At 52.1% G+C, this 14,300-nt stretch overlaps 1 protein-coding gene across 7 annotated transcripts in view; it reads right to left on the bottom strand.

Moving 5' to 3' along the window:
• ARHGAP26 (Rho GTPase activating protein 26) overlaps positions 1-14,300 on the bottom strand; it is a 155,705-nt gene that overhangs the window by 122,715 nt on the left and 18,690 nt on the right. For all 7 annotated transcript variants that reach the window (XM_040604261.1, XM_040604262.1, XM_040604264.1 and 4 more), the window contains exons 2-9: positions 9,696-9,791; positions 8,629-8,690; positions 8,124-8,195; positions 6,745-6,846; positions 3,760-3,870; positions 2,806-2,910; positions 1,914-2,043; positions 1,433-1,533 (exon numbers count right to left, since the gene is read on the bottom strand). In XM_040604261.1, coding sequence (XP_040460195.1) covers positions 1,433-1,533; positions 1,914-2,043; positions 2,806-2,910; positions 3,760-3,870; positions 6,745-6,846; positions 8,124-8,195; positions 8,629-8,690; positions 9,696-9,791 — 779 coding nt within the window. The remainder of the gene's footprint in view (positions 1-1,432; positions 1,534-1,913; positions 2,044-2,805; positions 2,911-3,759; positions 3,871-6,744; positions 6,847-8,123; positions 8,196-8,628; positions 8,691-9,695; positions 9,792-14,300) is intronic.

Raw genomic sequence — 14,300 nt, 5'->3', positions numbered from 1 at the left:
CCCCTGGACTGCTCCATGCTCCAACAGCTGTGCTGGCCATCACTGATAGGCTCTGCAGCGCAGACAGAGCTGCTCCAGCATAGGCAGCATTTCATACGAGGATCATACAAGCCACAAAACCCCTGGCAACGAGCCCCACCAGCATGGTGACTGGTGCAGCACACCAGAGCAGGGCTCTTGCCCTGTGCAAGAAGGGCTCACGGGGTACAGGGGAAGCCATGAAATGGGAAGAGACCATGTGAAACACAGTGCAGCCACTGATGATTACAGGGCTGGGATATTTTAATACTAAGTTATAATGAAGATGCTCTGAGGCAAAAGGAAATTCATTTTAAAAGTTGCCCTCTGCATGGCCAGCTCCCTTTGCCAGCAGGAAGCTGTGTGGCAGCCTGTCCAGCTGTCCAAAGTGCTCCCCTGCAAGGGGATAACGTTTGCAAACTGCCCCGGTCAGAACGCTCTGAGGGGGTTCTATTGTTCCTCCTGCTGTATAGAAAAGCAAAGCCAGTCCCAGCTACAGGCAGGCTTATGCTGCTGCTCCGAGAGCAATCGGTGCACATAGCACATGCTGCCCCCTGACACCCACTGCTCCCCCTGCTCCTCCACACCCCCTCGGGGCTGAGGGGAGCTCCAGGCTCTCTTGTGGCTCCGTCTAAAACAAAACAACTCCATTGGCCAAGTCATAGGAAGGAGCAAAATAATGAACAGGTTCTCTTCTCCAGGCCTTGGAACAGGAACTAAGGACTGGGGAGCAGGCGCCCATGGAGCTGGAGCGTGGTGTGTGTGTGTGGCATGACCCCACTCTGCTCCCAGCCCCAACCACCACCTCCGACCCATGGAAACAGCCTCAGCCTTGCAGGGCACAGTGCAGATGCACGACCCACTGTGTGCCCAGCAACGCCAGAAACAGTAGGTGTGGAACCGAAGATGCAACTGTGCATGCTTCAGCTTTTAAAGGCCTCTCCTTTCACAAATAGAAATAAGTAAATTAAAGACAGACCTAAAAGCAAGAAGAAAAAGGTCCAGCTTCAGCGCAGTGGCAGCTGCTGCAAACTTGTCCTTACAAATTGTGTGTGGACACTGGCCTGGAATATGGAACTGAAGCATAAAACAGAGAAATGCCGAAGGGGCTCTATCCACTTGGGAAACTGGCTCTGCTCTCAGCACAGCTGACAGTTTCCAAAGATCTGGGTGCTCTGGGGGTTTTCTTGCTTTTGTGGGTTTGTTGTGTTTTTTTTTTTAAACAAGGTGCAGAGTTAATTCCCAATGCAGCACCCACTCAGCTTGGAATGAATCTGACCACTCCACCTGCATTTGTGTCACCCTTTTAAAAATGGTTCAGTTTGAGTACTGGGACAGTGTGCAACCAGCAGCTCCGCAGTGCTCCCCAGCAGAGACCCCTGGGACACACTCCTGCTGCCTACCCATCACTCACCGCTTTTCCTCCAGATTTCTGGTCAAATGGCACCATTGTGATCCGCTTCGATTCTCTCTGGTATGTGCAGTAATGCTTCACCCAAGAAGTCCCAAAGTGACCTACAAAGCAAATGCAGATTTTATTCCCAGAACTACTACAGCTTCAGTGCCCTCCCATTAATAACCTGTGATGTTTAACAATCATTTAACATGTCAGATTTCTGTACCTACAGTTCTTGTTCGACTTTGCCAGTGGGTTAAGCATTATTAACCCTCTTCTGTCCAGAGGAAAGAATTTTATCAGGCACTGGGAGCGATTCTTGCTGGGAGGGAGAACCTGGCTCACACATTCCCACCTTAACATCCCACCCACTGAGTCAACCCCTCTCTTTCATAGATTTCGTAGCCTGCTGAATTAGGCTTCACACCCCAAACCCTGACAAACCACCTTCCCCAGGAGCCCACTCCCCACACTGCCCTGGCAGGCAGCCAACACCTACGTTTCTCCTGCACGTAGAGATAACCCTCCATTGTGTAAGGGCTGATGTTTTTGTGCTCATGAGGATTCTCCTTCATCTTCTTCATCAAAGACTCAACCTCTGACCTTGTTCCTTCAAATCGATTTCTTGTCTGCAAATTAAAACAGGAATGCCTTCTCCAGTGCACGGACCCAATGTGGGGTGGGACCCAATGCGCATCACACAGAAGTGGGACCCCAGAGCTGGTTGACTACAGCCTGTGTAAGAAACGGGACCAGGGGAGCCCACTATCAGCCACAGGACAGGGTTTCTTCCTGGGCCTGGATTTAAGCGAAAAGAAAAATATTATGACATCTAGCAAGTGTATTTTGAGTTTTGTGAAAAAAGTTGTTTCAAAAGAATGAAACCAGTCTGTGTCTCTGGGAGAAAAAGAGTGATTTCTTAACAAGAGAGAAAAGTGAAGCTGTATGTCAATGTGCCAGAGCCCTGAACACATCCAATGTGCAGGCACCAACCACAGTGGTAGCCAGCAGAAGGGCTCCACTCCACAGCCCAGAGACTGGGATGGCAGGAAGTGCTGCACTTCCCAAATGAACAGTGCTTTGAAACACTTGCAAAATGGTTTGAAACACTCACTAAAATCACAGGGCACACAACAATGTCTACCCACTGGCTGACTCCTGGGGAAGCTAGGCCTCTGCATTTGGTATGCCATAGGGAATGAACGACTGCATAGACTGTGTATACAATGTAGTGTTATTTACAAAAAAGAATTTGCTTTCAATAACACAGCCAAAGCCTTTGCTTGATGGCACACAGAAAAAAGGAGAATAAAGCCTTCATTAAAATTTATCAAAAGTGTTAGTTATCTCTGCAGGACAGAGCACACGGCATGGGCACATGGCACACTTACATTCTGGATGCTGATTGTCAGCTCTGTCTTGAAATCGCTGAAGTCCTTTGCAAGCTCGTAGCCATGGTGGTAGAAAGTGAAAAGCCCCTGCAGAAAGGCTAGCAGCTGCATTGGGGTAACATAAATCAAGATAGTCAGTAGTGACCCACAGCCGCTTTGAAAACAACCACTGCTGAGGGGAAGCATCTCTGTAGCTCCCTAGGGGTGCAGGGGCTTGCTGGCAGTCCCTAGGAAGACACCCTAGGGTGTTCCTTGTTTCACTTTCAAAACCTCCTCTGAACAGACCTCAAAACCACAGCAAGCCCCAGCCCCAGGACCCCTCGTCACCTGTGTTCCCCCTTCTTGCCTCAGTCAAGCCTAAGCGTCACCGAGAGCCAAGCCAAGAGGTGTCAGGCAAAGCAGGCAGCATGCTGCCGTTCCCTGTATTGCGCCTCTCCCAACTCTCAGTTACTCATCTCTCAGCCGGAATTACTCTTGGGAAGAGCCAGGGGGTTTTGGCACTTCCCAGAAGAGCTTAAAGAACTTAGCACCTGAGCAAAGGTAGACCTCAGAAAACTTTTTCTTCCCCCCTATTTCTGTCACTCTTGCACTCTTTTTTCCTCGTGAATGTTAGTTACAGTTTTTTTCCCCAATCAAGCCTATTTTTCTTTTAATTGCTGGCAGGCTCCTCAGTCCAGCCCACGATGACAGAGATGTCTGCACAATAAAAAAATCAAATACTTCCAGCACGCATGTGGCTGCTGAGTTAAATGGCTCTGTACCCCAAGGCTCACACAAGTGCTTTCTCCCCTCAAATCTCCCTCTGAAAGAGGGGCTGCAAGGTGAAGCTGGACCCACCCCAAGCCATCCCACTGCAGGGATGCCCCACACTGCAGCCCGGCTCCTCACAAGCCCTCACTTCTCCACACAATCCCCCATTTTTTGCAGGCTGAGGCAGCTTGAGTGCTCACTTACAGGTTCCACGAACTCAAACATCTTCCTCTCCTGGACCTCTTGCACCTTGAAGACATACTCCAGAGAGACTTCATAGAAATGCTGCCGAACCAGGTCCACCTGGCTGTCTGCCTGCAAGTGTCAGGAAGATTAAAGAGGAAATACGAAGTCACTACTGACTGGGAGCACTTGGCCTTGCGACTAGAGGACATCTGGGTGTAAGGGGAATGTGCCCATGCAGAACAAATATAGCTTCAGACCACAGTCCAGGGCTAGACAGATGGCACAGCGATTAAATATAAACCTGATTCACATGAACAGGCTCTTTCTTCAGCTGAAAACAATGTTTTTGTTGACTCATGCTCTCACCTCCCCGACAGCTGTGTAAAAAAGCAAGCATTAGAAGGAAAATGAGAAGTTGCTACCTACTTGATAATAAAAAGCAATTATCTGCTTTCTGGAAAGCACCGCAACTGGAGATTGCCTCCAGGGTCGAACCAGGCAGTACACGCACCCTACCACCCTCTCCAGAGAGCATGTCACTTCAGTTGATCAGCAGACAGCAAATCCTCTCTGCTTTGAAGCTAAAGCCCAAGTGAGCAAAAACAGGGATATGCCCCAATCTCAGTGCATACAAATAACCTCATCGTCATGCACATGGAGCGGAGCCACCCGAGGTGAGGGACACAGGTATCCCTGGCACATGTTGCTGCTATGTTTGCAAACGATACTTTGCATAGAGCAGCCCAGGGTGTCTCTGATGCTGGTGGTGCACACAGGGAGGTTGGTCTGGGTGACCCACCATCCCTCTGACCTCAGCACCAGTAAACTCAGCTGGTCAAAGAGCCTCAGCCCCAGCACAAACTGCCATCAAGTCATTGCTCAACAGGAGGCAAATTCTTCTGTCCCAGCTGAAGCCAGCAAGATGCCCTCACCAGCTGCATCTAGGGCAGCACTGGACCCCCAGGCAGGAGGATACGCTGTACCACACATCCCATCAGGGCTGGACACATGACTGCTCCCATGCTCTGCAAAACCCAGCTGGCAAATATGCGCTTGCATTTGAGCAGCGGCTTACTCCTGATTTTCGGTGTGACACAGCCATGAAATGGCCTGTTTTCCCCCATAACCTGCCACCAGCATTTGTGCTGTGTGCCCAGGGTGTGCAGGCTGAGGTAATTAGCAAACTGAGTTCTGAAAAGCCGAAAATATAACATAATCAAATAACTTCACCAGGAGTTAAATGGCAGATTAGACTTTGTGTGTTATTTAATTGGTCAACAGCCAAAGCAGCAAAGAATTCCCATGGTTTCTTCCTCTCTATGCATTGCCGCAGCAGTTGCACATGCATCCACTATCACCCCCAGCTGTAGACAGCAAGAGGAGGTTAGGAAATATAAAACACCAAATCTCCCAGACACAAATGCTCTTCCCTTAGAAATCAAGGTGTCTAGTGAAGCTTCAGACTGCTCATAAACAAGTGCGTGTTAACTTTCCTAAATGGTACCTTCCCATCAGCACCTTTTCTGCACGCCCATCTTCTGTGGCTGCAGCCCCCTGCCTGGAAAACCCACTTGACAGGCAGGGACCACAGTGGGCAGCCCCAGGGGAGGTACCAGACAGGGTGAGTGCACCCATATGCCGCTGGATGACACGTCCACGTTGCACAGCCTATACGCTGGACTGCTTTTTCAAAGGCATCCGCCTCCTCAGTGAGGCTTGAGCCACCAAAACGGGTGTATGCTTCCTAGTGCCCCGGGGGAAAAGGCCCCAGCACCTGAACTCGGGAACTGGCTCCAGCCCCCACCTGCCTTCACAGCGAAACAGAAGTCAGTATTTCGGGTGGAATGCGCCAGCAGATGGCACCCGCAGGCAGCACTGCCCAGCCTACACCGGCACCCACATCCCACACACCGCCACCGCCTGCATCCCGCACAGCACCACCCCGCACATCCCACATACAGCCACTGCCCACATCGCGCACAGAATCCCACTTCCTGCTGCACTGGGCTCCCAGGCAGCCCCGCAAGACCATACTCTGCCCAGGGCACAGGATGACACCTCTGAAAATCGCTGTTGCAACCTGACAGCCACAAGTGGATCCTTCCCTCTCCAGAAAGAAATCCTTCCACTCCTGTGTCTCACAACAGTATTTCAAACACGAACTAAAACAGAGGTTTAAAAGCCATGAGAATGGGACTCCATCTTCAGGGACATAAGGGTGCTTCCACACTGTAAGTTCTCTACAAAACCCAGAACACCTATGCAAGGACAAAGCTGGCTTACAAGCATGTCAACCCTGATTCTTACACCCTTCTTCAAGCCTGATCTGGTGGAAGATGATTATTTGTGCCCCAGATATATCTGCTCTTCTGAGTCCCCAACTCTGATAAGCACCATACCACCACCTGAGCAATCCCAGTGCAGAAGCCATCGCCTGTGCCCACCAGTTCTCCCAGCAGCACACCAAAACCAAGGGCGTACATCCTGCAGGGACCAACCCAGCTCTGGGCCAGTGCAGGGAATTTCCAGACTTGGAAGAAATGACTGAAAACTCAGCATACTCATCCAGTAAGAGCATTTGGCACAGCATACGTCCAGAGTCAGTAATAGGCTCCTAAAGAGTTTAAAAGCACTAAGCCTGATCGCTCCTCCCACGAAGCCCAAAGCCAGTACAGCCACTTTCAGAGAAGGAAACTAGACATCCATGATCTATGCTGGCACAAGAGAAGCCTGCAGGAGAACCAGTTCCTTTCTGTTACACTCTTTAATTATAAGCTCTCTCTCCTTTTTTATTGCTATCCATTTTGGGATCCCTCTGATTTACTCACCAAAACAGCTCTGTCCCCTTTCATTACAGGAGGAGGGGAAAAAAACCCACTCACAGCCAGAAAGAGGGAAAACAATGAGTTTACAGCAAGCAGAACCAATGCTATAAGCTGCTTAAAGCATTCAAAAAGCTCCCCACAGTTACAGCTAGCCATGGAAAACTGATGTTGCTCTCACCTCCTGAAGCTGGGATTCTTTCTTCTTAGAAGACAAGTTTAAGTGCTTTTCTAGGACACCACAGTACTTCTCAGTCTCCTTGTCATATTTCTTTTTGGCATCCTGCAAAACAGAACAGAAAGTGTGATGCTGAACAGAACAGCACCAGAGCAGCTGTGAGGATTCACAGCATCCCTGTGGTATTGGGCACAAGTCTCGGGCAGGAGATAACCCCCTTCTGCACAGCAAGACATGGGACCAAGGCCAAGGGGCATCAGATGGAAGCAGGTGAAGCTGCTTTTATCCATGACCATCAGGCAGCTCCAGGAAAGCAGCTTATGCTGCCAAAATCCAAGACTCAGGGGAGCCTCTCCTCTACTCCCAGAGCCCAAGGCTTAGCAAAACATCCAGGGCTGTCCAAAGACAACACAGTGAGGAAAAGTGCTTGCTAACCAGCTAACCAGAACATCATCACAATTTCATATCCCATTTCTTGCCACTCCTTGCAAGGACTAATCCTATGTGTCACTCAGGACAACGACACAGTAATTTGGCTGTTCATGGCAGAAGCATTAAAGGAGGATATCAACCTCAACTTTTCTTTTGCACCTCTCATTCCAGCCTCACCACCCTGACTCACCAGTATGAAATCCACCACTGACACCTGCAAATAACTGGCTCCTTTCTGAAGGACCCTTTTTTGTCTTTTTTTGTTGCTGTTGTTGCATGAACCAGGAAAGCCTGGCCAGGCTGGGCTGTGCCATGGTGCCACCACAGCTGCTGTGCCAGTGGGGAGCTGGGCACACTGCTGCCATGCAAACACAGCCCCAATGGGCTGGCATGTGCTTCTTGCAGGCAGCAGCAGGTTGTTAAAACAACAGGATAGCCGCAGACAGCAGTTTTAATTTCAGAACAAAGGCAGGAAAGGAAGCAGGGCCCAGGCTTTCTCACAGCTGCCTTCAGCCACACTGGTGCTTCCCAAGGCTTGCCTGTCCTGACAGAAACCATCCAAATTCCCATGCAGCCACCCAGTGACACACCAGGAGTGGGGAGCACAGACCAGTGGGCTCAGGCATCTGGGAACCCCTCTAAGAAAATGCTAGTTCTTGCTTGCTGTAAGAAAAAAAAAGTTCACTTCAACTGGCATGTGATTTTTGGCCCTTGGCATGTTACTTGGTTGTAGGTGAACTCACAATACTGAGGCACTTTCCTGGGAGCTGGATCCATCCCACAGCAGCACATCACCTCCTCTCACGCTCAAGCCCAGCAGGGCCCATTCCCTGCAGTGGCGACAGGTCCCGGCTACCACCACAGCCACCACCCTGTGGCTCTGGGCTCTGCTCTTGAGCCCGAGCAGGGGCTCCCAGAGGAGACAGCAGCTCAGCACAGCAGCAACTTACCTTAGCGGCTCCGATCTGCTCCTTGCGAAACTTCTCCAGTGGTGTGATCAGCACCTCGCTGGCATTCTCGATCTACAGGCAAAGACATACATAACTCACCCACCCACCTTTTTACCAGCTCAGCCCCAGACAACCATGCTGCTCAACAGCCTTTCCCATGGAAACCCTCCTGCAGCCCACACAAACTCCAGCCCCTCTGGCTCCATGCTGGCTGAGGAGTTTGTACCAAACCTGCCTCTCGCCCCAGCAAGCCCTACCAGCACCGGCCATTTTCCAACTGCAAGACACCATTACTGATACTGTTCCAGTGTGTGTCCCCAATAAATTTACCCTCCCCTCCCTCTGGTCTCCCCTGCAGCTCTGCCACGGGCAAGGGAAGGTGCACAGGGGCTTGTAACTGCTGCATGCCACAGTGCCCTGGGCACCACACCACCCACCATGGGCAGAGTCATCAGCTGCAGCACCAGTGCCATCCCTACCCCACTCCCGGCAGACAGGTCCATACCATGCGCATCCGCTCGTCTTCCAGGTTCCGCAGCACCGTTGCAAACTCCTGCAGAGACTTGGCTGGAAGGGACACACCCCCACAGATATCATTTAACATTTTCATTTCTTTTTAAAGAAAGAGACTGAAGAGGGGATTTTTGTTTGTTTGCATTTTGGGGGGTTGGTTGTTTGGGGTTTTTTTTATCATCTTTGCTCTCTCCCTAAAAAGGCTTCCAGTTGCCTACAGAAGCAACTGGTAGCGAAGCATCCCAGCACTGTGTTCCCTGCTCTGGAGAGAAACACCGCACCTTCATCTCAAACCTGCCCTACCCAACAGCTGGTCACCAAACAGCCCTACAGCTCAGAACTGGCTTCACCTGTGTTCAGCATGTGAGTGGCAGCTCACCAGCATGTGCATCACGCCAAGGGGGCTTGGATGAGAAAGCTATTTTTGCTGAGACTCTGGGCACAAATAAATACGCAAAGTTAAATCAGAGCTAAAGCTCATTTGCTCTCCTGGCTCCAGACAATGTGCATAATAAGCTGTAAAAGTTCAGCTGGGGCAGAAGCAGGGTAACATGGAGTGAAGTGGCTGAAGCTGCTGCCCTGTGCCACAAGAAGCTCTGCAGTGAAGCCAGGCTCAGTTCAGAGAGCACTGCATGCTCTGCACTGCTGGCTCCTGCCAGCACAGCTGGTGCTGCCGAGTTGGTGCTTTGCTCCTGCAGCTGGCAGTGAGGCTGCTGCTCCTCTCCTTCAGACCACAGCCCCTTTGCAGTGTACCGTATCTCCAGACACCTGCTTTCCAGTGCAAAGGGGCCAGATAATCTAGACTGTTTCAGACACAGGCAATCTTCTTCCTTTCCTATCTGCAATGACTAGATTTAGGCCAAAAAGCAATTTGTTTCCTTGAGAAGGCTTTGCTGATGTTTAATCAGGAGAAATATGCCATTTCCAGAGGGCAGGAAAGCACCCAAATCCCCAGGCCCCTTGGGGTCCTCACGTGGGTTTCTACCCCATGCCCTGCTCAGCTCAGGGGTCTGGAGTGTGGCTTCAGGGCTACCCACAGCACCAACACCCAGGACTCACCAATGCAGATCTCATCGTCTGTTTCAGCATCACCAATGCAGCGGAATTTAAACTCATTGAGAGAGTCTGCAAACTTGCGCTTGGCTGCTGACAGGTCTGCCAAGAGAGTGGGAGAGGGGAAAAAACAGATGTTAAGAAAAGGAAAAAGCCCACCACCAACATGATGCAGGTGAACAGGTAACCCCAGCCAGCAAGACCTCATGGAGGGATGGTGACCCCCAGCACCAGGGAAGCCTTGAAAGCACTGCCCTTCTCCTGCACCCACTCCAGGGACGGGGCTCCGTGGGGTCCCAGCCAGCACCCACCAAAATACAACACAGGAGATGAAACCTCAAAATACTTTGAGAACCATGCGGGAGCTCAAGCCCGGTGCCACAGGGCAGCGGCAAATGGCAATGCACAGTGGCACTGCCGGGCAGCTCCTCCGCTGCACCCCAAGAGCCAGCACCTCTGCACAGGCTCCCAGTCCTGCTGAAGCAAGGCACCATGAATGGGGAATAATGCAGAAGTTTATTGCTTTCCAAACTGCAGATTCTCTCCGAGATCTGAATCCTATTAAGTTCTTACTTGCAATGACCTGAGCAGATCCTGGACTGGCTTTTCGAACCAGCCCCGTAACCCTGATCATGCAGACACACACTCCTGGGCACTACAAGGCACTGACTCAGAGGGAACTCATACTTGAGCAATGCGAGGGACTGCAGGCCTTCATACTGCATTAGGAAGACATAATGCTAATTTCTCAGTGCATTTTTTCACGCAAAGTCCAAAAATTTAGCATTTTTTTTCAGTTCCAAGCACAGGTAGAAAACATGCCTGTGCACACAAAAGCCATTTCCTCCTCTCTGACACCAACAGCCAAAAGATAACCATGAAAGATTTTGAGCATTTTGCTTTCCCCATTGGATAGGGGAGTTCACAGCTTTCTCCAAGCATTAATGCTGTCCTCCCAGTGTCTCTGCTTAAAGCCCTGGGGTTAACCTGCCCACAGTTCAGTCCCAGCTGCCTTTGCACAATTGCTTCCTAAGGCAGCAGGAAACCATGCAGCAAATACAGGCAGGGAGAGGGAAAGCACCGGGAGCTTTCCTGGTGGAAAAGTACAGTGGGGACTTCTCCAAAGCGCAGCCGAGGAGCCCCGACTGCAGGGACCCAGGAGTGGAGCATCCATACTTTCAAATCATGGGTCACATGAAACAGCATTTACGTTTTGCTCCCTGGACAAAGGAATGAGCACCACTGACACCCTGCTGGTGTCCGGGGCTGCCGGGAGCCTCTGCCTGCACCCACAGGAGCAGAATGTATGTTTTTTGGGGCAGCTTCCACGGTGCTCCTGACAGGGTTTAAAAGAGGGACTCACAGGAGGTGGGAAGCTTTGCTCCAGCTCTGTGGCACAGGCACCAATGGCATGAAGCAGATGAAGGGCAGAGAGGCAGCAGGACAGCCCCTGGGCAGCTATCTGGCCACACCACAGTGCCAGGGCAGCCGGCTGCACCCCCAGAGAAGGAAGAGGTGGGGGCCACCTGGCAGCACCCCAGTGCAGCTCTCCCCGCTCTCCTCCACATGCTGCTGCTGCCCACACCAGAGCAGCCCCCCTTCCCTCACTGGGGCCGCCAGAGGGCTCGGGGACTTTAACCCAGTCCCCAGAGCCAAGTGGCCTCCTGCCTCCTCTGGAATAATAACGAAGATGACGTTAATGACTTAAGAAGCCATTTCCTCTCCCCCAGCTCCATGCTGTCAGCCACTTTCCCTGCCACATACTGCGGCCTCACCAACACACTGCTCATATTATGCGTGGCATGTCCCAGCCAAACCAGACCTGCCATGACAACTCTCATGCCCACCACTGGCTGGGCAGGACCGCAGAGCCAGAGTCTACTCTGACACAGGGACAAACACCCAGGGGGGAGCCGAGCATCTGCAGCCCAGGGCAGGGACACCAGCATTCAAACAGCACCCCTTGCCAAAGCCATCCCTCCCCACTGAGAGTGAGGAGGAGGTCAGGGCTCTGCAGCCAGCAGGCACAGGCACAAGCCAGAGCAAAGCCAAGAAGCCCTCAGAGGTGGTGGTCCACAAGAGTGACAGCCCATGTTGATTATAAAAAGGCAAGGGAAAGGAGGTAATTCCTGGTGCAGCAACAATAAAGGAGGATCACCGGCAGCCACTTGCTGAATAACGTGGCCAAGTCACAGCGGTGAAGTGGATGCTATAATTAGCAGTAGGCTTGGCCAGAACAGGAGAGAGGAGCACCCACACTGTACCTTTGGGGACAAGCGAGGAGCCAGCACAGAGGGGGCACCATCATCCTCCCTGTGCCACTGTTAGACCCACCTGCACTCCTAGCATGTTGTTCTCCTAAAAGCTCAAATCTCTCATCTATACTTTGGGGAAAAAAAACCTACAGTGGAAGCAGCCAAAGTTCCCGGCTGCACACAGGGAAACCAGGGTGGCCCCTCCACGGGCCAGTCATCAGCTCCTAAGGCTTCTTCTCCCCCAAAGCTGTGGACAAGCAAACTCAAAATCCTACAAAGGCTCAACGGAAACTTCTGCTTCCTCTTGTGCACGAATAAAACCACCCGGACCCTGCACATGAGTCACAGCTGGGCTGTGCCAAAGGCTGTGGAACTTCTGCTTCTAAGTTCTCTGGCTGGCTTCATCAGTCAGCTGCAACATCAGGGAAAACCACCACAAAGCCAGAAAAATCCTTCTGCCTGAGTAATGCAACCAGCTCAGGGTCCAGGCACCACCGGATGGTTGTCCTGCAGGGACAGGAGCTGGGCCCACCAGTATGGATCCAGGGTGCTGGCAGAAGCAGCAAGGTTGCAACGTGCCTGCAGGGACAGTGCAGTGGCAGCCAGCCCAGGGGTGCCCAGACACGGGTGCCCAGCCTTCAGCCAATAAACCTTTCCTCTGCCCATCACACCTTGGGGCTGCAGCACTTAACACTGATGATCTCCAAGGGCAGTAAGGAAAGCATGATGTCTGGCAGAGGCATTCCAGGAGTTGAAAGCAGCCCCACACAAGATGCTGGAACACTGGGAGAGCAAGAGGTGGCTGCTGCCACCTCATGCTGCAGCCGCCTCAGGAGGGTCCAGGGTACAGCCTCAGCCCTGGGGATGCTGCCATAGAGCCATGGGCTCATCTGCATCCAGGATCCAAGACAAAACCAAGTGGAGAAAACACCAGACAAGCAGCAGGAAAGCAGATCTGTCCCACCTGCAAAATAATGCCTGTGTATGTGCTAACGCAGCTGGGGTTCCTCTGCCCAGCACATCACAGTGCATGGTCAGTGCACTTGAAATTACCATCTCTGGTCAATACACACTGTGCTCAAGTAACAGCTACATGTGCTGCCCAAAGCCCTGCTGTGCCCGCCTGTTCTCCCTCCGCTCCAACACAGGACTGTCCTGTCCCACAGTCCCCCTGTCCGTGATTCATTCCTTTCCCCTCTCCATGCTGACTGTCCCACGGTGGGGGTTGCTATTGCAGTCCTCATCATCATCATTGCCTCCCATGGCTCCCCATTCCCACACCCAGGCTGGCAGGGATGGGATGATCCCTTCAGGAAAGCGCGCTTGACAGAAAACAGGCACACACAACACATGCCAGAGGTCCAGCTGTGTAGCTACAGCAACCAATAAATAAAGTGCCCTTTTAAAAGAAGTGATGTATCAGCTTGTTACTGCAATACAGGGTTACTTGCTCAACCTCTTCCAGCAGCAGCCCAGCAGTGCTCCCCTTACCAAACACTTTGCCCTTCCTGGAAGAGGGTTCATGACCTGAAATGGGTGAAATGGGAACAAACTGCAGAGGACTGGGACAAGTGATACGGAAGGAGATATGAGCTCACAGACGGCAGAGGTACCAGCAGGGACCTGTCCCAGCAAGGAGGGAGTTGGAGCTGAACTGTGAGGTCTGATCCTGTCTTTCCCGGCAGCAAGTCAGAGAGCAGCAATCAAAGCACCCGGCATCGCTTGTCCATCAGCACAACAAAGTTGAGCAGCACAAAGGGTGCAGACAGGGGATCTGCCTCTGTCTGCTGCGGCTTGATCAGTTCCTGCACAACTCCCGAGACGTGGCTTTGGTTTTTTTGTGACCAGCCCTTTAGTAGATGTTTGAGAGCCAGTTTTGGCTGTGCCCCTACACAGTGCGCCACTGTGCTCCTGCAGCAGGGGATGGAGCATCTCAGGGAGCCCTGCCCTGCTGGCATCCAGGGTCCTGCCCCAGCACACAGTGCAGAGGCAGCCACTTGCAGAGTCAGAGCAGAGGCATGTGCTGTGCCACCAAATACTGCAGCAACTGCCCCTCACACAGCAGAAACATGCTCAGCATCCTCACCGCCCACAGCAGGAACAGCATAGAGAGGGGATGGCTCCCAACAGGACAGAGGGCAGCTGCCTGCACCTGGAAGCAGCCTTGGTTAACCCTTTGCCCATCCCTCCTCCTTCACACCCGGCTCAGCGGTCAGCCAGCTCCTCCCTGGTACCCCACATCTCTCCTCCTCCCTCCACCAGCCAGAAAGCAGAGTAATTGCTGGTTGAGTTTCCGTCCCAGCCTCACACCTCCAGGCAACAAAGCTCCCTCCAAACCCGGCTGAGGCAAACGTTA

This window comes from Falco naumanni, chromosome 8, assembly GCF_017639655.2.
Source record: "Falco naumanni isolate bFalNau1 chromosome 8, bFalNau1.pat, whole genome shotgun sequence".
Taxonomy (NCBI): Eukaryota; Metazoa; Chordata; class Aves; order Falconiformes; family Falconidae; genus Falco; species Falco naumanni.
The sequence above is the reverse complement of the archived record's forward strand: the minus strand, read 5'-3'. Positions and strand labels throughout refer to the sequence as shown.